Consider the following 27,235-nt stretch of genomic DNA (forward strand, 5'->3'; position numbering starts at 1 on the left):
GAGTCGGCACCACGACCTCAGCCGTCCTCACTTCGCGGCCACACTTTACCTACTCCTCTCTTAATCCCACTACGTTCCCAGAAGTTTTTCTTTCTCCCTCTTCGTTTTTAACGCTTGTTCCATGTGTGGCGCCCTAACGTCTACAGGCTTCTTGTAACGTTCCTTGGGGTGGTGGGGGGGAGGGGATGGAAGACATAGTGCGCGAAGATACGTTTCCCATTACACACCTCGGGAAGCTATACTAGATACGCACAGGCACAACGTGCTTTTTCTCTTAAACAATCCCACGGTCGGCCCAAGTCGGCCTGAGTTATTGGTACTGACAACCATAAGCCCAAGACTCCGGATCACTTGTACAATGACCTCTATAAACAGAGTCGCCCTCACACATACACTTTTTGCAAACACTCCGGGGGATCCAGACAACGGTCTGTTGCCCTATTTTTGGAGTGAGATGGCAGGCGATCACGACATCACGGTTTTCGCCAAAATTCCCAAATTGAAGTGTTAGTATGAACTTCAGGTAATTAGACATCCGCCCGGCCGGAGAACTCAACTGCGAAAACGACATCCACGCTGCTCCCAGAGCTTTTGATAAAAGTTCTGTGGGCTAAAAAAAGGGCTCTGTGAGCTATCGCCGAGACTGGGAGGTGACCCGGGTTGGAATCCGGACGCCGGCTGCGCTCTCTGTGTGGTTTCCCTGGGTTTTCCCCCGGACGCCTTAAGACAATTGTCAATACAGTCCCCTGTGAAGTCAACCCCGGATGCACTCCCCCCTGCGGGCCATTCGGTGCGTTGCACGTCTGTGCGTGTCCGACTACGGTAAGCAGTTTCATCACTATCACCACTATCAACGATGAAGCTGTGGTACCCCGCCTGAAGCATGAGGGAGAAGAAGTAAAGTCTGCATCGCGTGCATTCCTCCCGAGGATTAGGTCGCACTAGTAACGGTCTGGCACCGCCACGGTCCAGACGGGAAGAATCCATGAAAGTTTACAGTCCTGAAACACCTGGCGCACAATGGAAGAGACTACTTCTACGCCGCCCAAGAAAAAGGTACGGGAATTCGAGACGTAATATTTCAGACATGCGTGACAGATACCTCTGTGAACAAGGCGAAGTACAGGGTGGGTGCAGATAAAGTAGTCCCACACTCATGCACGTATGGCGTTGTGGGGCTACTTTATCCGCACCCACCATGTACTTCTACAATCTTAGAAATGAACTTCTCTGCACAGCACGCTGCTAGCCAACCATCAACCCTGATTTGTTGAAAACGGAAGCCATTTTTTTGTGACAATTATGAACAGCATAAGTGTCACAAAAGAGGCGTACGCCTCCCGTTTTCAACAAATCAAGGCATATAACGATATCATTCGAGATGATGGTTGGCTAGGAGCGTGCTATGCGGTGAAGTTCATTTTTAAGAGTGTAAGGTGGGCGTGTTGCTACGCAGCTAAGTCATAAAGTCGAAAAGCATTAGACTCAAAGCGTAATGTACCATTTATTCGAGGAATAATGGTGATGACGATGAGGAACGATGGATTGCGGACGTGTTCGTTAGGGCTCCGATAGAACAGCCTTTCACTGCAAAAGGGCTCTAGGTATAGTTCACGATGCGTTCGCCCCTAAGGTGCAAGCAGTGATGAGAAGGATCTTAAGGATGTGGTATCGGTACGGTACGTTTGTCATAAATTGCTCGGGGTAAACTCTTTGGGAGGTTATTGCTGTGACATGACATCGTCAATCGATGTATTTTTATCGCTTCCACAAACCTAGGAAGAGGTGCGGACGAAACTGTTACCCAATGCTGAAAAAACAAAAAGGAAAAGTGTCGTGTCGAACATTTCAATATTACTTGCAGCCCAAGAAGTCAAAGTCGAAAAAGCGGATCCCCGAGCCAGATACTTCTAGTCCTGAGGAAAGAGTATACTAGCGCGGAAGATTCTCTGTTATTGCGACCAGTGCCTTCTGTCGTGAAATTTTTGCAGAGAGGCTGCACCTATTGCCACTAGTCGCAAAGTATTGTTTCCTTCCAGCCTAGATCAAAAACCAAGGACAGGACTTCCGATACTGAGGTTCTGCGCGAAAAGGTAGAATATCACATATTTGTGTCCAAGCACACGACCTTTGGTGACAATGCAATTCCGTCTGCAGTCAAAATCAAAGGCATCATTGAAGGACAAGACATCGGAATCTGCTGATCTGCCGCCTCACGGAAAGGTACGATGAGGAATAAGCTATTTTTCGCGCGTTGCGGGTAGAAGACTTCGTTAGGCTTTGTGAGGGCCACCTCCCTCGCAGTATTGTCCCTTAACTGATATGCATTGCCAAACGACCTCACTCCTGCGAAAGCAGTTCGCGGTCCGTGTCCGCAGTCTTCGTCTCGGCCAATGACTGCTTTCACTTCACTATCTGTGCCTAACACTGAGATAATCCTTGCAGCGCTCAAAGTCAAAGTCCAAGGAGCGGGTGACCGAATCAGGCGCTAGTGATCCTGGTGAAAAGGTATTGGAGTGACAAATCATGAGAGGCCGTCATGCAGCTCTTGCAGGGACCATCTCACTTGTGACATAACTACGTTTTTTTTTCTCTCAGCCGAAATCGAAAACGAAGTCCAAAGCTCCCGATTCAGCGGCTTCACAAGGAAAGGTAATATCTTCCGAAAGGGCTATGGGTGTCATATCTGTGCCTTACTGGCCTCCACTGAGAAAGCAATCCGTCTCTTTGTACAGTCAAAATCAAAGACATCATTGAAGGACACGACAGCAGAGTCAGCAGATCTGCCAACTGAGGAAAAGGTACTGGGGGAAATTATCTGCTCTTTAGCATTTTGAAGAATCTTTGAATGTAGTGCGTGCGAAACTTGTCAAATTTTCAAAGACATATGCCACATATGTTGTGACGTGCCAGGTCCTGCTCTGGAAGAGCCATCCCCGTGGAAGTTCCTCAAATCTACAAACAGAGTCCTACAGGTTCAGTTCCGTGGTTTGCCCAGCAGAAATTCATCCCGTCCTCCTGTACAGTGATGGACAAAAGTTCAAGGAACACGCTCTGACGCAGACCTTCCTCCGAGTGAGACGCTAGCAGCGAATGGTACCTTACGGACTTGCAAACAGGTGACTGGGTTACCTATGCACATGCTTGTTAGTCAGTACTGTCCCATTCGGTGCTAGCGTTTCACCCTGAGGAAGGAATGCGCCGGAGCGTGTTCCATGAATTTTTGCCCAACACAGTGCATACAGAACCATAAAAACCAAACCTCGCTGAGCCTCCTTAGTCTAGCTCCTGCCCTCTTAAAACTGACCTTCACCACAATGCACGCTCCTAGCCAACCATATCATTCCGAATGATATCATTCTGTGCATTGATTTGTTGAAAATGGGAGGAGGCGCCTATCTGAGACACATTATGCTTGTCCCAGATAGGCCCCGCCCCCCTATTTTGAACAAGTCAGGACACAGAATGATATCTTTCGGAATGATGGTTGGCTAGGAGTGTGCTATGTGATGAAGTTCTGTTTAACAGCATGACGCATAATGTGACACGCCTAGGGCGTCGGCTCTGCAGCAAGGCTTAAATCGAGGAAAGCCGATGGTATGTGGACGTGGTCTGGAGCCCCTACGCTTGCACACCCCACTTTCCTGCCCGAAACTTTACGAGCGATACCGTACACGGCTAGTTCCCCTTCGTCCGCCCCAGGTGCAGCTCATTGCGGTTTGGTGCTGAACTGAGCATCAGTTCAACTGTGTGCGCTCAGAACATAACGCGATGGCACGGGAAAACCGTTCCAGTAGGCCGGCATTTCGAAGAAAAGACACGATTGATCCTTGTTAGGGAGCTCGTGAAGAATCACAGGGAAGCTACGCGTTTAGCGCGCGGTAAAGAGTCTAGCATCGAACCCACACTCTTAAAAAAAGGGTGTACTTTAACTCATTTCCTTGCCACATATATAACACTCTTTTGGAGAGTACAATTACGCTCAAAAGGGTGTCTCCTCACTCCCTCAAGGGAGTAGCATAACACCTTCTCCCTGCCGGGGAGTAATATTACTCTCCAGTGGGGAGAAAGGTGTTATGCCACTCCTTGGGGGGGGTGAGGAGACACCCTTTTGAGCGGAATTGTACTCTCCAAAAGGGTGTCATATATGTGGCAAAAAAGGAGTTAAAGTACACCCTTTTTTTAAGAGTGCACGTTTCGCTGAAGCGCAGCTTAGGCCCGCGACCTTTTAAAACTTGCGCTGGTTAGTAGTTACAGTACGATAACTACATGGACTTGTTTCGTTGGTTTCGTTGTTGTTTACTTCATGTTGTTTACTGTCGTTTCGTTGAACAGCCGAAGTCGAAGAAAAAGGCCAAGTCGTCGGAATCAGCGATTTCGCAGGACAAGGTACTGCAGTCCTTCTAGCTCTTCACTAAGAGAAATCAGCAGTATTCTTGTTATCCCAAACACGCCAGATGTGATACCAGATATCCTCTATCCCCCCTCTGTAGAAATCAAAGCAAAAGACTACCGACGAGACAGCACAGTCTGCAGATTCCCCGCCCGTTGAAAAGGTAGAGGCTCACGTCCTATATATGAACATTATTTCGTTGTAATGCTTACATCTGGGAATGCAACTTTATATCTTCAACCAGTCAAAGAAAAAGAAGACAACCGACCCTGCTTTGTCGCTTCGCGATGAAAAGGTAATGGCCTTAAACATTGTTCGGATGAATGACTTATGCCTGCGCCATATTATTCGTTCTTTAGGAATCGAAATCAAAGAAGTTGGAACGTGAGAAACAGGTAACGTCCCGTTTTAATATGCGTAGATTCAGACAACGGTTTCTGATTGCTTTCAGCCAACGAAACCAAAGCACAAGGTGGCTGCAGCAGCACCGATGGCTGCGGCTGCTGTCGAAAAGGTATAGTGGCAGATACAAAAGAACGTGGTACAATCATCGTATGTGTTTAATCGGAGATAAAAGTCCTCACATCGGCCTATTTCTTTCCAGCCTGCGGACGTAACAACGCAGGAATCAACTGCGGTGGTGTCTACAGCAAAGGTAAACTGGATGTACCATTCTGGAAACCGGTGCTCTACCGCACAAACATGGGGAGCATCGGCCATTCCTATTGGTTCTCGTTGAGCACGTGACCTCTACCGCGGTTGCCCCCTTTGCCGTAAAACATGGAATGCGGGTTCACATTGATAAAAAATAAAAATCACTTGAGCCGGCATAACTTGTGGGCGAAGTAGTCCCTGTAGCACCTTGTGTGATACTTACTGCAGTTACTTTAATTATTCGATCGCGACTACTGATCCTCTCGTCGTACTAGTCTTAGTGCGCGAGCGTGAATGTGAAGCTTTCAGTGTTGCGTCTGCAAGCTTTTTTCTGCGTGTTAGCGCCGCGAAGCAACTGTGGCTATGAGAGGTGTACTGACCTGGACAGATGCAGAGAGGGCAGCAGGAAGGAATGGAGGACAGGGGGAGGGGGGTTAATATGCGTTCTAGTGCCGACTTCAGGGGGAACTGTGCGGGCATTTTTTCTGGAAAGTCTGCCGGAAAATCTAGGGAAAACCTCAGACAGCACAGCCGATGCGGGGATTGCAACCTGCGTCTTCACCCAGCCTCGGCGTGGCAAGCGATCAACCTAACCGCTATGGCACCGCTAGCTGTCTTCTTCCAACTGTAAACTTCGGATAGTTACTAGTATTGTACAGATCGATTCATGTGTAAGTGTATTTTGTGTTTTTGTTTTTAGGCATCGGAAGTCACTACAGCGGCCAGTGACGTACCCCCGGTTCCTAAGAAAAAGGTACCGTAATGAACTGCGTGAAAAATCCATAGCTACTGCCTAGGTTAAGGCGGACTCACTTCTTAAGAGAGTCTATGGGGAATTTTTGTTCGCAGGGTTCCCGTAAACTTCGCTAAATTTCTATACGAATCCAGCACAGGCATGTTCTGCTGGAGTTCATCTAGGGAATGACACATTTTTGAAGGCTAGACGCGATCTACTGATTTTTTGCGATTTTTTTCTCAAGTTTTCGATACGTAGTCTATGCGAGGTGCAACAAAATCGCTTCTCTCTGCTCGGCCGCCACGTGATATTTGGGCCAACATGATCTCATTCCCTAGAGTTGCAGTCTGGGAATTGATTGCAAACAACAAATTCGACAACGTTACTGCAGTTTTCCAGATCCGTGAGAATAAAAATAATGGCTTTGTCGTTTGCTAGCATGTTCTGCACGCTGGCGCCGATTAGCTACCGCTGGTCATGGGCACATAAAACAAAATTTTGAGAAATTTCAGAGTTTGTGAAATTACTTCCTTAGAACGCGCGAGAAAGGCAAAGCGAAGAAAGCAATTTTGGGTCGGTGCAGCCAACCCTCTCCGGAAGTGAACGTTAACTAGACCGCGTGAGTCCGCCTTAATGGCTTATACAGACGTTCAAACTGTAAACCGCAATGTTTCGTTCGGTGACAAGTTTTTCTGCTATGGGGTGGCCCATGTTTCCACGGTGAACCAAACTGGGACGCATGAAGACGGAGCCAGAGCTTGGGCTCAACACAATCAAGGGCATAACGTAACAACACGCAACACGAGCTCAGCACCATATCAGATGCTGAGATACCATGTGTTTTGCGCAAATCCGCCGCGTGAATAATTCGAAAACGGCGCCACCTATCGGGGAAACTTTTTTTCGGTTGGCATCCTTGATTTGCCGGCCACAAGCTGACTGAAGATTTGGGGGGTGTTAGAGGGGTCTGGATAAATCACTGTGACCATTGCTACGGCACAAGTACCACAGCCCGGCGATGTAAAACAAAAAAATGCCCAGATGTTTATTTAATTAACGGCCGCATGCAAATGAGAAACTCGACGGCCAGTTTGTGGCGGGCGCATCAAGGATGCTAACCGAAAAAAAAAGTTTCCCGATAGATGGCGCAGTTTTCGAATTATTCAGTTCGGGAATTTTCGTGAAACACCGTGTATACGCCTAGAAAGAAAGGTGGCAAGGAGGATCTGAGACGGGCAAAGGACTTGAACGGGGCTGGTCGCTCTCTCAATGTAGGCGCCCGGGGGCAGCCATATTGAATCAGCCGAGGGAAGGTCGCGTATTTTTAGCCCGTGAAAGCAGGCGAGATTCCGAAAACTAGTTGGCAACGATTGCTCCACTGCTTCCGTTGGCTACGGATTTTGTCACATTCCGCTCCTATCCAGGCTCGTAGCCAAGGGTAGTCGAAGCAACGGCGGTGGCAGTGTGGGCATCCTGTGGAAGAATGATTGCAGTTGTCTCGCGACGTAAATCCCCGAATTATCATGTGGACTAACGTGGTGACGGCGTCCCCAGGTGGCGTCCCTGTCCGTTCGTGTTCCTTCGTGTCTGCGTTTTTTCCCAATCTGAGGGTTTCAGTAATGGATTACTGCTGTCTCTTACGGTTCCAAAAACCTTCTTTGCGTTATGTTTAGTGTATGCTTTCCGTTTGTGTTTCATATTTGAGCACAGGTCTTGTTTTCTAAGGTCAAAGGGAGGAAGATGGGTTGTTTTCTAATTAGTGTTGGAGGGGGGCTATTAATTGCGCTATGCTACCCGCTAAGTTTAGCGGCGGAAGAGCGTGCTGCTGCGACAACGCTGGCTGATTCAAAATGGCGGTCCCCTCGCCCCTGTGTCCCAGTTTCGGAGGTTTCCTTCTATAGCATACTCCTTAAGATTTCTATGATATATGCCAAACTCGGATACCATAAACAACAGTTGTGCTGCTTTTCATTTGTCCGAGCGTTCTTTTCAACGAAAGAATGTATGACAACATTTACCTTGTGATACCGATAGCACTATTCAATCTGCACGCGCCCCAAAAGTGTCGTATACGTACTCCACGCAATTACACGGCTTGCCTCGCTTCCTTCGTAGAACCATAGGCCCGTTTCGCAGTTTATCTCACGTGGCTGCACAGGATTGGTAACAAACTGAGTAGAAATGTGTCCAGTAACATTGCCCATGACCAACGAATGACTGTGCCCGGCTGAAATCGTAGCGCTCTACAAACGTATATTTCTCTCCCCAGGAGCCATCGGACAAAGGACTGCCACCTGTGGTGTACGGTGCTATAGGAGCAGCCTTGGTTGTCATTTTACTCCTGGCGTTGTTCGGGTTGTACTGGGTCATCAAGCGAAACGTGCACGGTACAAAACCAGGTGCCACAGAATCTGTTCCAGGCCCCGGCATTATGACCCCGCCAGGCGAAACCACAGGCGATCGATCAACAACGAAACCAGTCACCCACGCTCCAGCTCCCCCTCCTCCTCCCCCACCTCCTTCCCGTCCCCCTCCACCGCCTCCTCCTCCTCTGCCTCCCCCTCCTTCTCCGCGTCCACCCGCTCCGCCGCCACCGCCTCCCCGTCCTCCACCTCCACCTTTACCACCTCCTCCTCCTCCTCCGCCTCCACCTTTCCCTCCTCCACCACCGCCTCCCCCTCCTCTTCCGCCACCGCCTCCCCCTCCGCCTCCGCCTCCCCCTCCGCCTCCTCCCCCTCCGAGACCGACGGGCCCAACAACCACACCTAGACCCACTGTGAAGTGGGACACAGAGATCGAGTCCTGCAACTCGAACGACTGCAGGGAGGTCAAAATGCTCATGGTCAATTCCTTGGACAAGACACGAGAACCCTGCCAGGACTTCTATGCCTTTGTTTGTAGCGAAGCTGAAAGAAACTATGCTGCTATGTATGACACCGTGCAAGGTGGGACACTGAAGGTACTCGAACACAATATTTCTACCGACATCAGAAGAGAACTTTATACTCCCGCACCGTTCCAAGGCCAAACCGTGTCTCAGAAAAGTGTGGCATTCTTCCAACACTGCAGCGACGTGGAGAACGCGATCGGTAGCAACTTCAATGGCATAAAATACTTCCTAGAACAACATGGTATCACTTTCGAAGAGAGTACGATGTCATTCGACCCCTTGGACATGACAGTTAAATTGGCCTTCGAGTTCGATATTCCTATTTGGTTCAACTTTACTGCGGAACGGGTCGGTACGGGATATGACATCGTCGTCGAGGAGCAGTCCGGAATTTCGCGGGAGGAATTTACGTTGAATAGCAGGGGGACTTACCTTGATAAAGCGCAGTATGGACACAAAATGCTGAACAATATATTTGTCCGACGCTTCGATTCAATCTACATCTATGACGTGATAAAAGGCGTGGAATTTGTATACGAGACAGTGAGGAACAAGCGACTCGGAGCACAGAAACGGATTCCTCTCTCGACACTTCTGGACGATGACATTAACTCTGGCCTGACTAGACAATGGACTGCAATCCTTTCTCACTACAGTAATCAACATCTTCCAGGTAATACCTACGTAAAGATTCATGAACGCGTTCGCAACACCTTTCGAGTAGTGTTCGCTGAAGCGAACAATACGAACGCCATGAGGAGCTACATCGCTTGGAGAACTGCCGACACACTGTTCCAAACTGGTGCTCAAGCGATGGAGAAGGATACAGCGAGGGAGATCGAAGACCACTGTCTGGGCTTGGTACTGTCGATGCTGCCACATACAATAGGCTCTTCTGTGCTTTTCAAGGCCGTAAACCAACAGAGAGTAAACGCCGTGAAGAATATGCTAAACGATATCGTCGCTGCCATCGACGATTCCTTCACGCGGTTCACGTTTTTTAACAACACACGGGATACTGCCAGACGCAAGCTGTCTCTGTTGAAGATGAATATTGGCTATAATTCAAGGTTCGATACACCAGATAAAGTTAGAGACTACTACCGCAATCTTCCAGATTTGACCGGATCTTTCATCCATGATTTCATCAAAGTGAAACGATTCCTGACGACGACTTACTGGGATCACGTTTTCGGCAACGATGTCGACTTTATTAACAACCTTTACGGCGCCCAGATTCCACTGTTCGAAGCCAACGCGAAATATACAGCTGAGATGAACCTGCTGACTATACCACCTGCCATGATGTACAGCCCGCTCTTTGCCCTTGGAGGACCTACTGACGTGAACTACGGCGCTCTGGGACGTCTTATGGCTCATTACATAATGCGGGGCTACGATCTGCACGGGCTTAGATTCGATGGCACAGGAGCCCCGTCGTCCTGGTTCCCCAAAGCAAATGTGATTAGCTATGAAGCTGTCATTTCCTGCATAGAAGGTATGGCATTGACCGCACCTGGTAATAGGTATTCAGTAACGAGCAGGGATGAAAAACTCGCGGACGTCCTAGGAAGTGTTTCTCTCCTGAACGCTTACAAGAAAGCTAAGGGTTCGAGTGCTAAGATGTTTTACGTGTCCTGGTGTCTCCTCTGGTGCGGCAGACGGACGTTGCCTGGTATTGAGTCGGATGATCTTCGGTGCAATCTGCCTTTGATGAATTCTGACCATTTCAGGGACACATTCTTGTGTCCCTATGATTCGCCAATGAATCCGGCACAGAAGTGTAAGTTCTGGTAGGAGCACTCACCAGGAAATATATAGATGCACTATAAGCATGTTTGTCTTCGCTTTTTCGTCTTGTCTGGTTTAGTCCAGAATGGGTACCGTGGTAAAAGAACATCGTACATGGAAAATATTACTGCATTACTGTAGGAGATACACAGGTAAGATAGTATGAGATGCGAATTGCGGGAAATGTTTGTGGAACTGAGATTAATGGTCAGAGTTTCTTAACATTTTGCGTGCCGCTGTACGGTGCGGCGAACAACTGCAGTCACTTTCACATTACGCGCAGTGCTAGAAATAGTATACCTTTTAGTTTAATTCATATCCTAGTGGAGGTCTACACACCCATAGCACGCTCCTAGAGCCAAAAATTATCTCGAATGATATCGTTAACAAACTTCGGCAGATATTATTCGAGTAATTCACGACGAGATGACTAGTTCGCTTCTGAAAGAGTAGAAATTATAGTAGGATTGGTACGCAAACTATACCGCTACAAAGTTATATTCTGACCCGCTTTGCAACAAATCTTTAGAACAGGAAACAATAAAATCACGTTTAGAGGGGGGGGGGGGGGAATTGACATGTGCGACAAAGCGCGCGCAAACGCACATTCAGAGAAACATGGGTGTGAACTGGACGGCAACGCCGGCGCACATTACTTCCCATGGAAGAATAAATATGGAATTTAAAAGCGAGTTTGGCTGGTACCGTAGGGGCATTTTAACGTCACTGATTATCAAATGTGATTCGAGGGGAGCGAGAGGGACAGCCGCCAGGAGCGCCTCCCCTAAGGGGCCGCCGGACGGCAAGTCTGGACGGAAAGGTAAAGTGAGAGACAGTCTGTTCGTCGGACCAGCAACTGGCGCTACCGAAACGCTCTTGAGTGTAAACCAGGTAGTTCTTGGGAATCGTTTTCATTCAAACGGTTCTCGAACGCCGAACGGTACACGAACTGTTTCGCCGCTGCCCAATCAGAGGACTCCATTCTGAATCACTACCACTTCTGATTGGACCTCCGTGGAACCGTTACCAAACGGTTCGACCGAAAACGATTCACTAAAACTCATCCTCAATTCACTATTTCACTAATCAATTTCACTAAATTTCAATTTTCTTCCACAGGCGGCGCTGTCGCCCACTGATGACAACGCCATCTGGCTGAGAGCTACAGGCCTGCCTGAACTATGGTGAACTACCTGAGCCTGCCTGCCTGCCTGAAGCGAGCGCGAAGAAGAAGAGAAGAAGAGCGTGCATCGCATGCATTCGTCTTAAGCAACGGTAGTAACGGTCTGGCACGCTGTACCGCCATTTAAGAACGGTGTTTCTTCGAACAGTTCGAACGGAGGAGAAGTGCCACCATAACTACATTTTACAGTTCTGAAACACCTGGCGCACAATGGAAGAGACTACTTCGACGGAGCCCACAAAAAAGGTACGGAAATTTTAAACGCAGCATTTCAGACGGGTGTGACACAGCCCCAACAACACCAAATATCCTCTGCATGTACGAATAGTGTCCTAAAGGATTCGTGCATCCGATGGATATTCTGAGGACATCCAGCGGACGTACGAATTCGTTAGGACATTATTCGTACATCCACAGGATATTCGGTGCTGTTGGGGAGCCCTCTCTGAACAAGGTGGAGGACCTGTTAGGTGGGCGTAGTGTTACGCCGCTACGTCGTCGAGTCTCGAAGGATTGGAGCCGAAGCGCAGGTCATGCACCTATGAATATACGATTTATTCGAGAAATATTAGATGTAGCCTGTCCCTGGCACCACTTCACTTCAGATGTGTATCACTGCAAATGGGCTGGTAGTTCACGATGTGTTGGTCCACAGGCAACCTGGGACCCCTCTACACTTAGCCCTTAAGCAAGGGCCTGCTTCTCCTGGATTATCCTGGGAAGGTGCAAGTAGTGCAGTGCATTTGTGATACCTTGCTCAAGGTAAACCCTTTGGAAGGTTGTGGTTTCGACATCATATCATTGTAACATCGTAAATCGATGTATTTACCCCTTCTACACACTACGAAGAGGTGTAAACGACATGTTTATCCAATGCAGAAAAAATATATATATAAAAAGAACGGTGTCCTGTCTAACGTTGCAGTATTACTTGCACCACAAGAGGTAAAAGTCGAAAGAGCGGACAACCGTGTCAGATGCTTTTAGTCCCGAAGAAAAAATACCAGCGCGGAAGATTCTCTATTATTGAGATCAGTGCCATCTGTCGTGAAATCTTTGTAGAGACATTGCACCTGTTGTCATTGGTAACAAAGCATAGTTTCTCCCAGCATAAATCAAAAACGAAGGACGGGACTCCCGATACAGAGATCTCGCGCGCACGAAAAGGCAGAAATTTACAGAATATCTCATATTTGCGTCCATGCACACCTCCTTTGCTGACAATGCAATTCCGCGTGTTTTGTGCAGTCAAAATCAAAGGCATCATTGAAGGACAAGACATCGGAGTCGGCGGACCTGCCACCTCCGGGAAAGGTACGATGAGAAATAAGCTATTTCTCGTGCGTTGCGGGTAGGAGGTTTTGTTAGGCTTTGTGAGGGCCGCCTCCCTCGCAATAATGTGTTACCCTTAACTGAAGTGCGTCTCCAAACAACTGCACTTCTGAAAGCGGTTCGTATTCCGCAACCGGAGTCTTTCGCGTGTTGGTCAATGATAGCTTTCGCTTCACTGTCTTTGCAGCGCTCCAAGTCAAAGTCCAGGGAGCGGGTGACCGAATCAGGTGCTAGTGATCTTGATGAAAAGGTATTTGCGCGACATAAGAAGCCGTTATGGAGCTTTGGAAGAGACGTCTCTCGTGTGACATAACCACTTTTTTTTCCCTCAGCCGAAATCGAAAACTAAGTCCAAGGCTCCCAATTCAGAGGCTTCACAAGGAAAGGTAATACCTTCCGAGAGGGCTATGGGTGTCACATCTGTGCCCTATAGGCCTTCTCTGACAAAGCAATCCGTCTGTTTGTACAGTCAAAATCATCATTGAAGGACACGACAGCAGAGTCAGCGGACCTGCCGCAGAAAGAAAAGGTACAGGGAGAAGTAAACAGTTGGCGCGGCAATTTCTTGAAGGTTCTGAGGAGGCGTCATTGAACTCCGGCATGAACGTCTTACTTGTGACATGCCCCCACCCCCTTTTTTTTCAGTCGAAATCGAAAACCAAGGACAGGACTTCCGATTCAACGGCTGTAAAGGTACTACCCTCTCAGAGTGCTGTTGTGTGTCACATCCATGTGCTGGGTCCAGACTTACAAAGCAATCCGTCTCTGTATACAGCCGAAATCAAAGGCATCATTGAAGGACACGACAGGAGAGTCAGCTGATCTGTCAACCGAGGAAAAGGTACAGCGCGATGTCATCTGTTGGTTCGCACGTTGCAGAATCTTTGAATATAGTGCGAGGGAAACTTGTCCCAAACCAAATCCCAAACCATGCCCCCTTATATACGTTCAACGTATTGCCTCCTCTGGAACCGTAGTCCCCGTGGAAGCAGTCCCTCAGATACGGAAGGTTAGTCGGTACGCTAGGATACGTAACTCCCTAGTTTGCCTGGTAGAAATTCGCGATGCCCTCATGCACATACAGGACCAGTCTCGCTAGGAACGTCAGGTGACGGCACGTGACAATACGGTTGATCATCGCTCGGGAGCTCGTGACGAATCACAGCGGAGCCATGTGTTTATGGAACAGTACGGAATAACCAACGGGTCTGATCTTCAACTTGACGGTAACGTGCCACTCCGGGCCCTGAAAACAGTGTTTATTTTATTCAGTCCATGAAAAGGATCATCAAGGATTCTATACCTGAAATTTCAATCTGTTTACGAACGCAGTACAGTTTGCTGAGCCTCCACAAGTTTCGATGACGCGAGGAGCGGGTGACGTAAGCATAAGTCCACAAATTGCAATGATCTCATGTTTTGGAGAGGGCACTAGTCTCCTAGCAACGACGCCAGGGTCCGGGGAGGGTCGCGTGGTGAAGCCACTTGACGTTGATCGCAAGAGAGGATAATGGGAAAGATATCTTCTCCCTCCTTTGTTTTCTCGAAGGTCGCAGCGGTCGGATGATATGTCACGTGGGGCTCCGCTGACGGAGTGCAAAAAGTGAGCGCGAAGGGAAGCAACGTTGTCAGACGAGAGCTGGGTGCTCCGTCGGAGCCTAACATGACGTCAAAATATTCCAAAATATTCTGCAGGAATGTAAAGTGAGAAAAGGTATCAGTAACTTTGGTAGGATCCTGAAGACACGAGATTTAGTCCGTAGCTGTACTGATTCGCCACGAGTTCTTGCGCGAGCCAATCAAAGCAGCGTTGGAGCGCGCGAACTTTAAATATAACGATAAGGACCACTATGTGAGATCGCAAGATCTGCCCTGTTTCGCTGCGACCGAGTTTCCCTGCAGCGCTCCTTGGGCGCGCGAGTGTCTAAAACGTTCGGTGTAGAGATAACTTGATGCTGCGAGATGAGTAGTATTCGGAACGCACCTATTGGACACGCTGCACACGGTGCTGCGTTTCGACTATTTTTCTCGTCGCATCAAGTTATCGCTACACTGACAGGATTTAACCCCCCTCCCCTCCCCCTGGTTAGTAGTCTCACGAGTCCTTTTTCGTTGAACAGCCGAAGTCGAAGAAAAAGGCCAAGTCGTCGGAATCAGCGGCTTCGCACGATAAGGTACTGCAGTACTTCTAGCTTTCCACTTAATGAAATCGACAAGATTCGTGTGATCCCAAACATGCCAGACATCCTCTATCCACCCCCCCCCCCTCTGTAGAAATCTAAGCAGAAGACTATCAACGAGACAGCAGAGTCTGCAGATTCCCCGCCCATTGAAAAGGTAGAGGCTCACGTCCCATATGAACGTTATTTCGTTGTAATGCTTACATCTGGGAATGCAAATTTATATCTTCAACCAGCCAAAGAAAAAGAAGACAACCGACCCTGCTCCGTCGCGTCGCGATGAAAAGGTACTGGCCTTAAACATTGTTTGGATGAATGACTTATGCCTGTGCCTTATTCTTCGTTCTTTAGGAATCAAAATCAAAGGACAAGTTGGATCGTGACGAAAAGGTATTCTCACGTTTTAATATGCTAGATTCTGACAAAGGTTTCTGATTTATTCCAGCGTACGAAACCGAAGCACAAGGTGGCGGCTGCAGCACCGATGGCTGCGGCTGTTGTCGAAAAGGTATAGTGACAGATACAAAAGAACGTGGTACATTCATCGTATGTGTTTAATGGGAGATAAAAGTCATCACATCGGCCTATTTCTTTTCAGCCTTCGGACGTAACAACGCAGGAATCAACTGCTGTAGCCAAGGTAAGCTGGATGTACCGCAAACGTTATAGGACATTCTGGAAGCCGGTGCTCTGGCGGCAAACATGGGGAGTGAGAGCATCGGCCACTCCTGTTGGTTCCCGTTAAGCATGTGACCTCTCCCGTGACTGCGTCACTGGGGAAGATGCCTGGCGTGATGTTGCGTGATGTTCTGCGCGTAGTACGAGTACCTTTTTGTAGTTCCTTAATGATTCAACTGTGACACCTGAGCTTTTGGTTGTAGTCTTAGTCCGCGAACATGAACGTGAAGCTTCCAGTCTTGCTTCTGCAACATGCATCCGTGCCTCTGCAACTTGCGAACTTCTGGGAGTAAATGACTTTGTTTTTTTAGGAGTCAGAAGTCACCACTGCGGCCAGTGACTCCACAGCCCCAGCTCCTAAGAAAAAGGTAGCGTAATGAATTACGTGCAAAAAGGTGTTCGAACAATCTACAGTTACGAGCGTGGTTTATTTATTAAGTTCCCGTACCCACCGGAACCAATGAAAGCGTGCGTGACTCGGAATGCGGTAAAGGCGGTAGCCTCTGGGCTCATGGTATCAGTGTATAGACGTCCCTCTGGTTACAAACCTATGACGCAGCAAGAAGACCGATTCGATGTTATATTTTGCTGCGGTGGGCAAGAAGCAGGAAAAACGCGTCAGAAAAGGCTGATAAGGTCGACAGGTGGGCACCAGCGCGCTTTGCCCAACGGCGAAACGTTATCGTTGACGTGGAGGCGCAGGTCGTCTATGCTCGAGCTCTGATGTCTAGGTGAGCGGCTTACACCTCCTGAGGCACCGCCGCCGCCGCGTAAACCTGAGTGGTTCGTCCGGTCCCAAAGTTCTCTGCTGGGGAGGCCCACATTACCAAAATTGCGAATGTGCACGATTCATTCGATGTTGTAATATTAAAACCTCCGATCCGAACACCATTTTTCGGTTCTATAAACACTGTACTATACTTTGCTTTTCCAGGGTCCCAAAATGAGGACCGAAAGAGTTGGAGACAGTGTACCCGTGCCTCGGGAAGCGAAGGTAAGGGAATTGCTGGTCCGTACAGACTTTGCTGCAAAATAATGTAAAGCCAGCGAAACACTCACCAATACTGGAAAATGGTTGAATGATTTTCGAAAGTGCTACGCTGCTTACTGCCACGATTGCGCAAACTTGGTTCACAGTGGCTAAACCGTTGGCGTTCGCTGGGCGTGTCACAGTCGACAGCTGCTGCACTACAGCAATGCAATTATAGCTTGTCAGGTGCTTTGAAGGAACCCGTCATAATTCTATTATAGCATAACGACATGCGATAATGTAGCACGGATTCCAGCTTTTATGCAAAACCACCTCTCTTTACGTATTCCAGCATCTGGGAGCACATCCTTCTATTATCTTGGCTTCGTTTCCTGTTGTGTCCTTGGTCCGTATGGTCTGTTGCTATTGTAGAGCAATGGAAGGTGCTCTGGCGTTGTAGCTTTTTTTTTTTTGTTATTGTTGCTGCCCAGATCAAAGGAATGAATCATTTGTTTGTTCCATTATAGCTCGTTGATATTCCTAGTTCAGATACTGTAATCGTAGTACCATACATAGGTGTATTTCTCTCCTCAGGAGCCATCGGACAACGGACTGCCACCTGTGGTGTACGTTGCTATAGGAGCAGCCTTGGTTGTCATTTTAATCCTGGCGGCGTTCGGGTTGTACTGGGTCATCAAGCAAAACATGCACGATACGAAACCCGGTGCCACAGAATCTGTTCCAGGCCCCGGCATTATGACTCCTGCAGGCGAAACTGCAGCTGGCGATCTATCAACAACGAAACCGAACTACCTTCCACCGCCTCCCTCTCCTGTTTCTCCCCCTCCGACGTCGACGGGCCCAACCACCACACCTAGACCCACTGTGAAGTGGGACACGGAGATCGAGCTCTGCAACTCGAACGACTGTAGGGAGGTCAAAATGCTCATGGACGCTTCCTTGGACAAGGGAAGAGAACCCTGCCAGGACTTCTATGCCTTTGTTTGTAGCGAAGCTGAAAGAAATTATGCTACTATGTATGACACAGTGCAAGGCGGGACACTGAAGGTACTCGAACACAATATCTCTACCGAAATCGGAAAAGAAATCAGGAGTCCCGTACCTCTTCAGGGTCAGACCGTCATTCAGAAAAGTGCGGCCTTCTTCCAACACTGCCGCGATGTAAAGATGGCGGTGGACAGCAACTTCGATCGCATGAAACTCTTGCTCGAAGAACATGGTATGACTTTCAAAGAAGATATGTCATTCGACGCCTTGGACGTGACTGTTAAATTCGCCTTCGAGTTGGGTATCCAGCTTTGGTACAACTTTTCTGCGGAACGGATCGGTAGCGAGTATGACGTCGTCGTCGAGAGGTATTCTGGACTTTTGCAGGAGAGATTTGTATGGTCTAGTAGGGGATCTGACATTGAGAAAGCGGATTATGCGGGACAAGTAGTCCTCAGAAATATCTTTGGGCGACGGCTCGATGCAATCTACGTCAGAGACTTGGTACAGGCCATAGAACTTGTATACAACACAGGTATATTCACGCGTCTCGGAGCACAAAAGAGGATTCCTCTCTCGACACTTCTAGACGATGACGTTAACTCCGCCCTCACTAGACAATGGACTACGATCCTTTCTCGGTACAGTAATCAACGTCTCCCAGGCAATGTCTACGTAAAGGTTCACGATGGCGACCAGAAGCTTTTTAGATCAGCCTTCACCGTTGAAAACAATACGGACGCAGTGAGGAGGTACATCGCTTGGAGAACTGCCGACACACTGTACACAACTGGCGCCCAAGCGGTGGCGAAGGATACACCGAGGGACATCGAAGACCACTGTCTGGCCTTTGTACAGTCGATGCTGCCTTATACAATAGGCCCTTCTGTGCTTTTCAAGACAGTGAACGAACAGAGAGTGAACGCTGTGAAGACTATGTTGCGCGAGATCGTAGACGCCGTCGACGGTTCCTTCGCGCAGTCGACAGTATTTGACGACAACACACGAAATGATGCCCGGAAGAAGCTGTCTTTGCTGAAGAGCAATATTGGCTACCACCATTCAAAGTTCGACACACAGGAAAAAGTTAGAGATCACTACCGTGATCTTCCAGATCTGACCGGGCCTTTCATCGATGATTTCATCAAAGTAAAACGATTCCTAACGACGACTTACTGGTATCACATTTTCCGCAGCGATGTCGACTTTATTAACAACCTTTACAGCGCCCAGGTTCCGGTGTTCGAAGCCAACGCGAAATATACTGCAGAGATGAACCTGCTGACTATACCACCTGCCATGATGTACAGCCCGCTCTTTGCACTTGGAGGACCTCCCGATGTGAACTACGGCGCTCTGGGACGTCTTATGGCTCATTACATAATGCGGGGCTACGACGAGGAGGGGATTCATTTCGACGGCACAGGAGCCCCGTCTTCGTGGTTCTCCCGCGAAAGTAGTCGGCGCTACGAGGATTTTATTGAGTGCGTTTCTCGTAGTGCCCAGGTCGCACCTGGTGAGAGGTATAAGGCAACGAGCAGGAACGAAGAACTTGCGGACGTCTTGGGGAATATTCCTCTCCTGAATGCGTACAAGAAAGCTAAGGGCTCCAGCGATAAGCTGTTTTACGTGTCCTGGTGTCTCCTGTGGTGCGGAAGACGAAGCGCGCCCTTTGTTCCCTCGGACGATCTTCGGTGCAATCTGCCTTTGATGAATTCTGACCATTTCAGGGACACGTTCGCGTGTCCCCATAATTCTCCAATGAATCCGCCACAGAAGTGCAAGATCTAGGTGCACTTATGAGGAAATACATATATATCTTAGGAATGTTTGTCGTCGCTGTCCTGTTTTCGTTCACAATGGTTACCGTATATGGCAAAAGAACATTGTACTGTTGGGGACACTGTTGCCTAAAATCACCACTCCGTGGTATACCTCATCTCAGATCCCCAGTTCTTTCCCAGGCAGCACAATGTACTGAGAGTGCGGTAGGGGTGGACGGGTATAGGTTGAAGGCCTTGAACATACTCGTGAAACACATTGAAAAGACACATACCGTCCACCCCTATTGCACTCGACTTTCAGTACATTGAGCTGCTTGGGTTCGTACAATGAACACGTGCAGCACATGGCACAACGTGTCCCCTACAAAACAGATCGCAGATAATTAGTGCATCGCACGCTATCCCCTTTGCGCCTAACAAGAGTGCATAGGAGTTCCATAGGCGACAGCGTACGATGCAAAAACTCTGTACTATGAGATACGAATTGGTAGCAGGCATCTGTCTAGGCAACAGCTAGGATTTATTACTTGCGCGCAGTACGACATGGCGGAAGAAACGCCGTATTTAAAAAGTACACGTGCGTGAACTGAGGTGGTGGGGTGGGCGCATCGCCGTGGGCGCTGTCTGCGCGCTCAGGTGTGTATGATTAGGTGCACACAGCACTGTTGGTCTTATACAAACTATAGTCATGTGCTGCATCAAAAAAAATAAATCAATTATTTGAGAATCAACGTCTCAAGTTTTGTTACAACTACCGGTTTTCAATTTTTGATTACCACCTTTTCGGTTGTAAGCGAAGGAGCAAGGTGGCCATCAACAGTATTACCAGCGCATTGTATTCAAGTCAACCAAGCGACAAGGCAAGAACCATGAGCAGAGACATCATTCAAGCGGTGACCGAAGCATCAAACGTGAGCGCGCGTCACGTGCAATCCTTCCCTGTACAGCTGTCGACGGCTATTGACGCAGTTAAGCGAAGGTAAGACGGTTTGAAACGAGTTATCTCAGATTCAGACTGATTTGAAATTGTCTCTGCTTGATGAAAATAGGAATCTCGACCTGCCCTATTCGGTTCAGATCCCCTAGTGTGTGCTTCAACAGCGGCAGGCGAAGTCTGTTGCGCTTCATCCCTGTAATAGTACATCCCACTTTGTTGGCACAGGAAACTTCCAGGAAAGCTAGGAATACGAAGAAATAATAGGAATAAGAAGTGGGCTCCATTAAGTTTCTTCTGAGGCTGTCCCTTTAGTTGATAGATTGTTGTAGTAACGAGTAATTGTAAGTGGATCTTTAATGAGCCGCTTCACAGGCTGAGTTCAGTTGATTTCGGCTACCGAAGTTTATTCGATGTCCGAAACCGAAGGTAATCACACAGTTCCTCTGTTCATATGTTATCTATAATCTCGGTGGTTGTCTCTCTCGTACTACTTAATGCTATGGTACTTAAGCGGCACACGACATTTACAGCTCGGAGACATCCGATGTTCCATGGAGACCACCACTACTTCACAGGATACCAAAAAGGTATTTGAATTCAAGACTTTTCTTCTTTTTTCTTTTTTACATGGTGCAGTTCGGCAGTGGCCGCTATGGCTTCTAGACGGCATGCACGCTTCTGCTTCAGCTAAGCTGACCTCCGCGTCCTGGAATTACTACTTTAAGGATTGCTGTTTCTCAAGCACTTATGCTCTGATATTCAGAAATGCTTCATTCATTCATGGCTCGTAACGTGCGAGCATTCTAACGTTCCTGTTGTTGTAGGCGCGGCGCCTCGCGTCCCCCGCTAAGTCTGTCACGCCCTGGGGTTCGCGACGCACAGTTGTGGAAACGCTAACTTACACGACGACCTGCGTATTAAGCAGCCCGTCCGGACAACGCAAACATGAAAAATCTCCACAAGTTGTGGAGAGTGGGGTCATGTGTAGCCAGCCTCCTGCTCTGTAGATGGGGATCAGTGGTACAGGAAAGGAGGCACGATTAGTAACGGTGATACCGATTCCACAGCTAATAAGATGTACCTGAAGGCTGACCGTGTAGTACCTTTATCGCAAACGCGTTCATTTATTTTTGCGCCTAACATCACGCTTAACGTGCAGCGCTCAATGTCCAAGGAGCGGTCGACCGAACCAGGTTCATCTCATCTTGAGGAAAAGGTAACGTCACGAGATATTCCTTGATTGTTCAGATCAGTGTCACGAGCCCAGACGCCGCCTCTGTTGCGTCTTAACCATAGACTAACGTTCTTTTCACAGCGGATATCAAGAACCAAGGATAGCATTTCCCGTTCAGCGGCTTCGCATGAACAGGTATAGCGGCCCGCGCCTCTGTGACCGGCCTTCGCTGACAGAGCCCTTTTATCCGCTTGTGCAGTTACAATCAAAGACGTCATTGAAGGACAAGACAGCAGAGCCAGCTGACATGCCACGTGGCGAAAAGGTGCGGTGAAAAGCAAACTGTTCGCCGGGCTTTGCGTGTTACCGTAAACCGTACAAGTTTCTAAAAAAATAAGCCACACTCACGCCGCAATTAGGCTCAAAATTGTTCTGCTTTATCCGACTGCTAAGCATATTTCCTAACGACATTAGTACTGGTCTCACGCGTCTTTGTTACGTATCCGCAGCCGAAGTTGAAGACAAAAGACAGGGCATCGGAATTGGCGGCTTCGCTTGCCTATAAGGTACTTCTTCATGAAGCAGTTTAATATTCCAGTACATATGGCTCTCCACAATATGAAGTCAAATTGCCAGACCCATGCTTTCCTATGTTGTATCAGACAGCGTAATATTCTTTTCAGAAACCAAATGTCGACAAAAAACCAGTAGAGTCAGCCGAATCGCCTCATAAGGTAGTCGCCATCGATACAGTTTGAAACGGTGTCACCCGGATGCATAATTTTCCTTCTTTCCCTAGGGGCCAAAATCAAAGGACAAGTCGGAACAGGTAGGGCCCCGTATTAGCCCGCTTAAGATATTGCAATACTTTACGCTTTCAGCGTTCGCCATCGAAGTTAAAGGGAGCTGCGTCGAGGGCTACTGCTATTGAAAATGTGAGTGTCAAATGACTCGATTGCTGTGTAATTGATTCTACAATACTCACAAGCGAACATGGTAGGTTGTGTAGCACGGCGTAGTGTAACGCTTACATATGAAAAAAAGGTATAGCAGCAAGGGACTAGGACAGAACCACGCGAACCAACTGCAGTTGCTTTGTGTGGTTCCTGTCGCTGTCCCTTGCTGCTTGCTTTTTGAACATGTACTGTTTCCAAATACCCTGCCTTTCGACGCGCGTTTAGTTCAGTTGTGTATATCGTCGGGAAAACTGCCCTGTATACTTCTCGAACCATTCTATTGGAAACAGTGCAGCGATGGCGCATAACAAGTGCGCGAAAATGGTTCACCTTTCCGACGTCCGTGCAACGATTCGTGCACTGTGGAGCAGACGACGTGAATAGGCTAGCTGTTACTCCTCGAGTCAGTTTATAAGCAATAATCGCTGAGAAAATTAAGATTCAGTGCAGAGATCTGTGAGAAACAATCCGAGGCTTACCCTTTTCTATTCGATTACGTTCAGCGTACTTTGCACGATAGCAGCACCTACCGTGCGCTACGTTTGCCCTCCTCTGACACTGGCACTGGCTTATGGCTTTCATTGTGCAAATGCAATGTACCGAAATACGCTCAGAAGGCAATGTACACCACGGCAATCCTCCAAAGCGAAGCGCATATCAATGTACTCGAAAAGTACAGGTCCCGACAAAGGCTTCTAGAACAGCAGAGCGGCGTATTCCTTGATCGGAGCGACACCCTCGCCTCGGACGGGGGGGAGACGCACTTACTGAAAGGCGCATGGAATACCCAGTCACCCCTCTGTAAGCGTATATTTTCCCACGTTTTCCGCAAGGGTGTCTGTCCGACGAAGGTATACGCCACTCCAGTGTTCCGTGAAGTTTTGTCGGGATCTGTGCATAGGAGCAAGAAGTACCGATGTGCCCGCTGGAATGGTGCTGTCATTAGTATGGGTGGGACTTCGCTGTACACCCCTTCGTAGGATACTACGCGCAACCATATTAATTATGGACCCCAGTGTAGCCTCATGTCGTCTTCGATAAAAGTGTTTTCTGCTGGGATTCTGACGGTGCGCTAGAACGTGTCGTGCTGCTTTTTCCTAACCGTAAGGTCACAGATGTCAAATGCCTCCTATTGGCCGCCCGCACCTGTCGTCATCCAATCAAGTGACACCAGCTCAAACATATATCATGTCTTCCAGGAGTCCTCAGAGGATACACGACTCCGCCCGGGAGCATACATTGCGCTAGGAGCGGCCGTAGTCGTCGTCGTCGTAGTCTTGGCATCAGTTGGAACGTACCTGATCATCAAGAACAACGTTCGAGGGTCAGCACTCGGCATGGCTGGACCTGGAACCACCCCAAAGTGGGATACGGGAATTGAGTCCTGCCACTCGAACGATTGCAGGCTGGTGAAAATGCTCCTGGACACTTATTTGGACAAGGCAAAAGATCCCTGCCAGGACTTTTATGCTTTTGTGTGCGGCGAAGCGGACAGAAGGTATGCTGCTACGTACGACTTTGTTCAAGGAGGGACTCTAAAGATACTGGAAAACGATATCGCCACTGATATCGTGAGAGCCATGAAGACACACGTACCTGAACGAGGCGAAAATGTGTTTCAGAAAAGTGCGGCCTTTTATCAGCACTGCCTCGATGTGAAGAACGCGAAGAACAACAACGTCGATGGTATAACTCGCTTTCTAGAGCAAAACGGCATAGATTTCACAAGTAGCATGCTATTTGACCCTTTGGAAATCACCATGAAGTTTGCGCTACAGTTCGACATTGCCCTTTGGTTCAACTTCTCTGCCGTCCGCAATGGCACCGGATATGATGTCGTCGTCGAGAAGAGGTCCGAGATTGAGGAACAGCAAGTGATATGGAACAGCAGAAAAACGGAGGAAGATCAAGTGGAGTATATTGGACGCCATGTACTCCAAAACATATTTCGTCGACCCTTCGAACGAACCTACGTGCTTGAGACCATAAAATACGTAGAATTTGTATATGGCATTGAGAATTCCGGCGCCCTCGGGACTCAGAAACGAATTCTGCTTTCGACACTTCCAGGAGCTGACTCCCAACTCAGTGACCACTGGTCACGCATACTTTCTCGCTACAGCGATTCGCGTCTTATCGACGTTAAGACATACGTCAACATTCACGACCGGGACCTGATGACTTTTCGAGAGGCTTTCGCTGTGGAGGCCAACAAGGAAGCTGTAATGAGGTACATCGCTTGGAGGACGGCAGACACACTGTTCACAGTTGCGGAAAAGGCGACAAACGGGACAGTCAAAGACATCGAAAAGTACTGTCTTGGTTTGGTGCACGCGATGCTGCCTCAAACCGTGGGCCCTTCAGTGCTCTTCAACGGGATCACCCAAGAGAGGGTAGCCGAAGTGGGAGCTATGCTGGACGGGATCATCGCTGCCATCGACGAGTCTTTCACACAATCGAAGTTGTTGGACGACAGCTCACGGAATGTCGCTAAGCAGAAGCTCTCGCAGCTCAAGAGAAAGATCGGCTTTCACGAAAACCTGGGCACGCCGCTACAAGTGGAAATTTTCTACGGTTATCTCCCGCACTTAAACGGTTCTTTCGTGGATGATTTCATCAAGGTAGAAACGTTCAAGACCAAGAATTATTGGAACCATACTTTCCAAAACAATGTGGACTTCGTCAATGAAATATATAACATACGGACTCCAATATTCGTGGCCAATGCGGAATATACTGTGGAACAGAACTTACTGACTGTTCCACCTGCCATCATGTACAGCCCCGTCTTTACACTTCGTGGCCCCCCTGACGTGAATTACGGCGCTCTGGGACGTCTTCTGACGCATTATATAATGCGAGGTTACGACCAGCAGGGGCTTCAATTTGACGGCACAGGCGCGTCGTCATCCTGGTTCTCAACCCAAAGTAGCCAGAAATATCGGGACGTCGTGACCTGCGTAGAAGTTCTTGCGCAGTCTGCTCCAGGTGCTAGACCTCTGGCAGGCGACATGGACGAACTCCTGGCGGACGTCTTGGGGAGCACTTCTCTGCTCAGGGCGTACGAGGCAGCCTCCCGCGATAAATTTTGGGCCAGTCCGAACGATAAGCTCTTCTACGTGTCCTGGTGCCTCCTGTGGTGCGGAAGACCGAGTAACTCTTCCCATCCGTTAAGGTGCAACCTGCCTTTCATGAACTCTGGCCATTTTCAAAGGACGTTCATGTGTCTCCCGAAATCTCCGATGAATCCGCCAAAAAAGTGCACGTTCTGGTAGCGGCATCTGGCAACGCTGACACGACCAATGCGATAGTGTCTGGCCTCGTCCTGCCGCTCCATATGCATAGATATGATCTCAAGCAAATACAGAAACGTGCTAAGTATAGGCACTAAGAAACTTGTCTGTATGTTCCTCTTTAGCTAATCGACCGTTAACCGTTTTATTCGGCTGCCGACACTCAACCGCCAACCATAAGCCGTCTAGAAATTTCGCCTGGGTCGTCTCCTATTGCTGCCGCTATGTAGCAGCACATCTTGTGTTATCTCGTTTTATCTAGTCTCCTTTTATGTAAGCTGTACAGACCATCGTACCGAGTCTCCTAATGACACTTGATAATGATAATGGAATTGATTGAATTGCACATGTGCCACCTATGAGGTCCCTCCAAACTATGTATAAAGCATATTTTGATCTGACATATCTCCACCTGCATCTAAGAGCAAATATTTAGTAAAATACTGGAAATACTTGGCGCGATTGGACCGTTAGCCATGAAATGACATAGCTGAGAATGATCCCCCTTACTGGGTCACTTGCTCGGAAGGTCGCAGACCGTTGCGAAACGCCTTGCAAGGATTGTGAGGCATTGTTCCTTGCCGACACTTGAAGGTTGCCGAAAGTGACGAATAAAATATGCTTTACCAGGATTGCGCTAACTTCCCGTAACTTGACGTGGGGAGCGGCAATGAGTGAAAACGAGGCACGACGCTAGACACGCACTGAACGTCAACAACGCCTTCGCGAAGACGCCTTGTGAAAATAGTAACTGAATTTCAGGTTAAGCTTCGTCAGCAACGTTGAAAAGCTCGTTTCTGTGCGAGAAAAAGGCCTGATTACTCCGCGCTGTGTCTTACAAGCGAATGACACATTAGGCGGCAGTTGACGCCAATTAAAGTACCGCCTCTACAATGTATGATTGCGGCGGACAATGGATATTACGACACGACCAACGCGCTGGGAGGGATGCTGCGGTGGCAACAAACGGTTAGCTGACACAGCAGTCGGGAGAGACAGCACGAAAAGCAAGAGGAACATAAGAAGGCTTGACTCAGAAGGAAGAAACGTCAACTTATGTACCAGGTGTGGCGATGTTTGGATATGCTGTATGTAATTGAACTATTCCGTTGTACGCAGTATAACTTCGATTCGATAAGGACTAAGTATGAAAGACGTCTCATACGACGACATACGAGTACTTGCGGTATTAGTATCACTCAAGCACGATTGGAAACGCACTTCGATGGGATGTAAGAAATTATCCCATAGCGGCAAGTCGACATACTTATACTTA

General features: G+C 48.4%; 3 protein-coding genes across 5 annotated transcripts; all 3 read left to right on the forward strand.

The window, feature by feature from the left end:
* Nucleotides 1-905: 905 nt before the first annotated feature.
* Nucleotides 906-10,492, forward strand: LOC135366225 (neprilysin-1-like). The gene is made up of 14 exons (XM_064598895.1): nucleotides 906-1,056; nucleotides 2,040-2,093; nucleotides 2,158-2,223; nucleotides 2,446-2,508; nucleotides 2,599-2,652; nucleotides 2,736-2,801; nucleotides 4,336-4,389; nucleotides 4,494-4,556; nucleotides 4,638-4,688; nucleotides 4,753-4,788; nucleotides 4,845-4,907; nucleotides 4,998-5,048; nucleotides 5,748-5,801; nucleotides 8,053-10,492. Exons 1-14 carry the CDS (start codon nucleotides 1,021-1,023, stop codon nucleotides 10,468-10,470), a joined length of 3,129 nt encoding a protein of 1,042 aa, XP_064454965.1. The 5' UTR covers nucleotides 906-1,020; the 3' UTR covers nucleotides 10,471-10,492.
* Nucleotides 10,493-11,680: 1,188 nt separating this feature from the next.
* LOC135366226 (neprilysin-1-like) lies at nucleotides 11,681-19,636 on the forward strand. Its single transcript, XM_064598896.1, has 17 exons — nucleotides 11,681-11,739; nucleotides 11,796-11,893; nucleotides 12,896-12,961; nucleotides 13,167-13,229; nucleotides 13,312-13,365; nucleotides 13,449-13,508; nucleotides 13,625-13,672; nucleotides 13,755-13,820; nucleotides 15,100-15,153; nucleotides 15,254-15,316; nucleotides 15,396-15,446; nucleotides 15,511-15,549; nucleotides 15,605-15,667; nucleotides 15,758-15,799; nucleotides 16,149-16,205; nucleotides 16,772-16,831; nucleotides 17,402-19,636. Exons 2-17 carry the CDS (start codon nucleotides 11,858-11,860, stop codon nucleotides 19,604-19,606), a joined length of 3,027 nt encoding a protein of 1,008 aa, XP_064454966.1. The 5' UTR covers nucleotides 11,681-11,739; nucleotides 11,796-11,857; the 3' UTR covers nucleotides 19,607-19,636.
* An 854-nt stretch (nucleotides 19,637-20,490) lies between these two features.
* Nucleotides 20,491-26,408, forward strand: LOC135366227 (neprilysin-1-like). 3 transcript variants are annotated; one of them, XM_064598897.1, is made up of 10 exons: nucleotides 20,491-20,578; nucleotides 21,067-21,123; nucleotides 21,696-21,752; nucleotides 21,852-21,905; nucleotides 21,970-22,035; nucleotides 22,220-22,276; nucleotides 22,394-22,444; nucleotides 22,510-22,539; nucleotides 22,592-22,645; nucleotides 23,866-26,407. In XM_064598897.1, exons 2-10 carry the CDS (start codon nucleotides 21,088-21,090, stop codon nucleotides 25,939-25,941), a joined length of 2,481 nt encoding a protein of 826 aa, XP_064454967.1. In that variant the 5' UTR covers nucleotides 20,491-20,578; nucleotides 21,067-21,087; the 3' UTR covers nucleotides 25,942-26,407. The 3 variants fall into 3 exon arrangements, with proteins under 3 accessions (XP_064454967.1, XP_064454969.1, XP_064454968.1); XM_064598898.1 differs by lacking the exon at nucleotides 20,491-20,578 and adding an exon at nucleotides 20,673-20,962; XM_064598899.1 differs by lacking the exon at nucleotides 21,696-21,752 and having other exon boundaries at nucleotides 23,866-26,408.
* Nucleotides 26,409-27,235: the final 827 nt, after the last annotated feature.

The sequence above is a fragment of the Ornithodoros turicata genome, chromosome 8 (assembly GCF_037126465.1).
Source record: "Ornithodoros turicata isolate Travis chromosome 8, ASM3712646v1, whole genome shotgun sequence".
Taxonomy (NCBI): domain Eukaryota; kingdom Metazoa; phylum Arthropoda; class Arachnida; order Ixodida; family Argasidae; genus Ornithodoros; species Ornithodoros turicata.

Excerpts from the sequence above, each read along its gene's own strand:
- LOC135366225 (XM_064598895.1), top strand. The coding sequence starts at position 1,021 with ATGGAAGAGACTACTTCTACGCCGCCCAAGAAAAAG. Across the intron at positions 2,094-2,157 it reads CTGAGGTTCTGCGCGAAAAG|TCAAAATCAAAGGCATCATT; the intron begins GTAGAATATCAC and ends TTCCGTCTGCAG. Across the intron at positions 2,653-2,735 it reads CAGCGGCTTCACAAGGAAAG|TCAAAATCAAAGACATCATT; the intron begins GTAATATCTTCC and ends CTCTTTGTACAG.
- LOC135366226 (XM_064598896.1), top strand. The coding sequence starts at position 11,858 with ATGGAAGAGACTACTTCGACGGAGCCCACAAAAAAG. Across the intron at positions 15,800-16,148 it reads AATCAACTGCTGTAGCCAAG|GAGTCAGAAGTCACCACTGC; the intron begins GTAAGCTGGATG and ends TTGTTTTTTTAG. Across the intron at positions 16,832-17,401 it reads CCGTGCCTCGGGAAGCGAAG|GAGCCATCGGACAACGGACT; the intron begins GTAAGGGAATTG and ends TTCTCTCCTCAG.
- LOC135366227 (XM_064598897.1), top strand. The coding sequence starts at position 21,088 with ATGGAGACCACCACTACTTCACAGGATACCAAAAAG. Across the intron at positions 21,124-21,695 it reads CTTCACAGGATACCAAAAAG|CGCTCAATGTCCAAGGAGCG; the intron begins GTATTTGAATTC and ends CTTAACGTGCAG. Across the intron at positions 22,445-22,509 it reads CAGCCGAATCGCCTCATAAG|GGGCCAAAATCAAAGGACAA; the intron begins GTAGTCGCCATC and ends TTCTTTCCCTAG.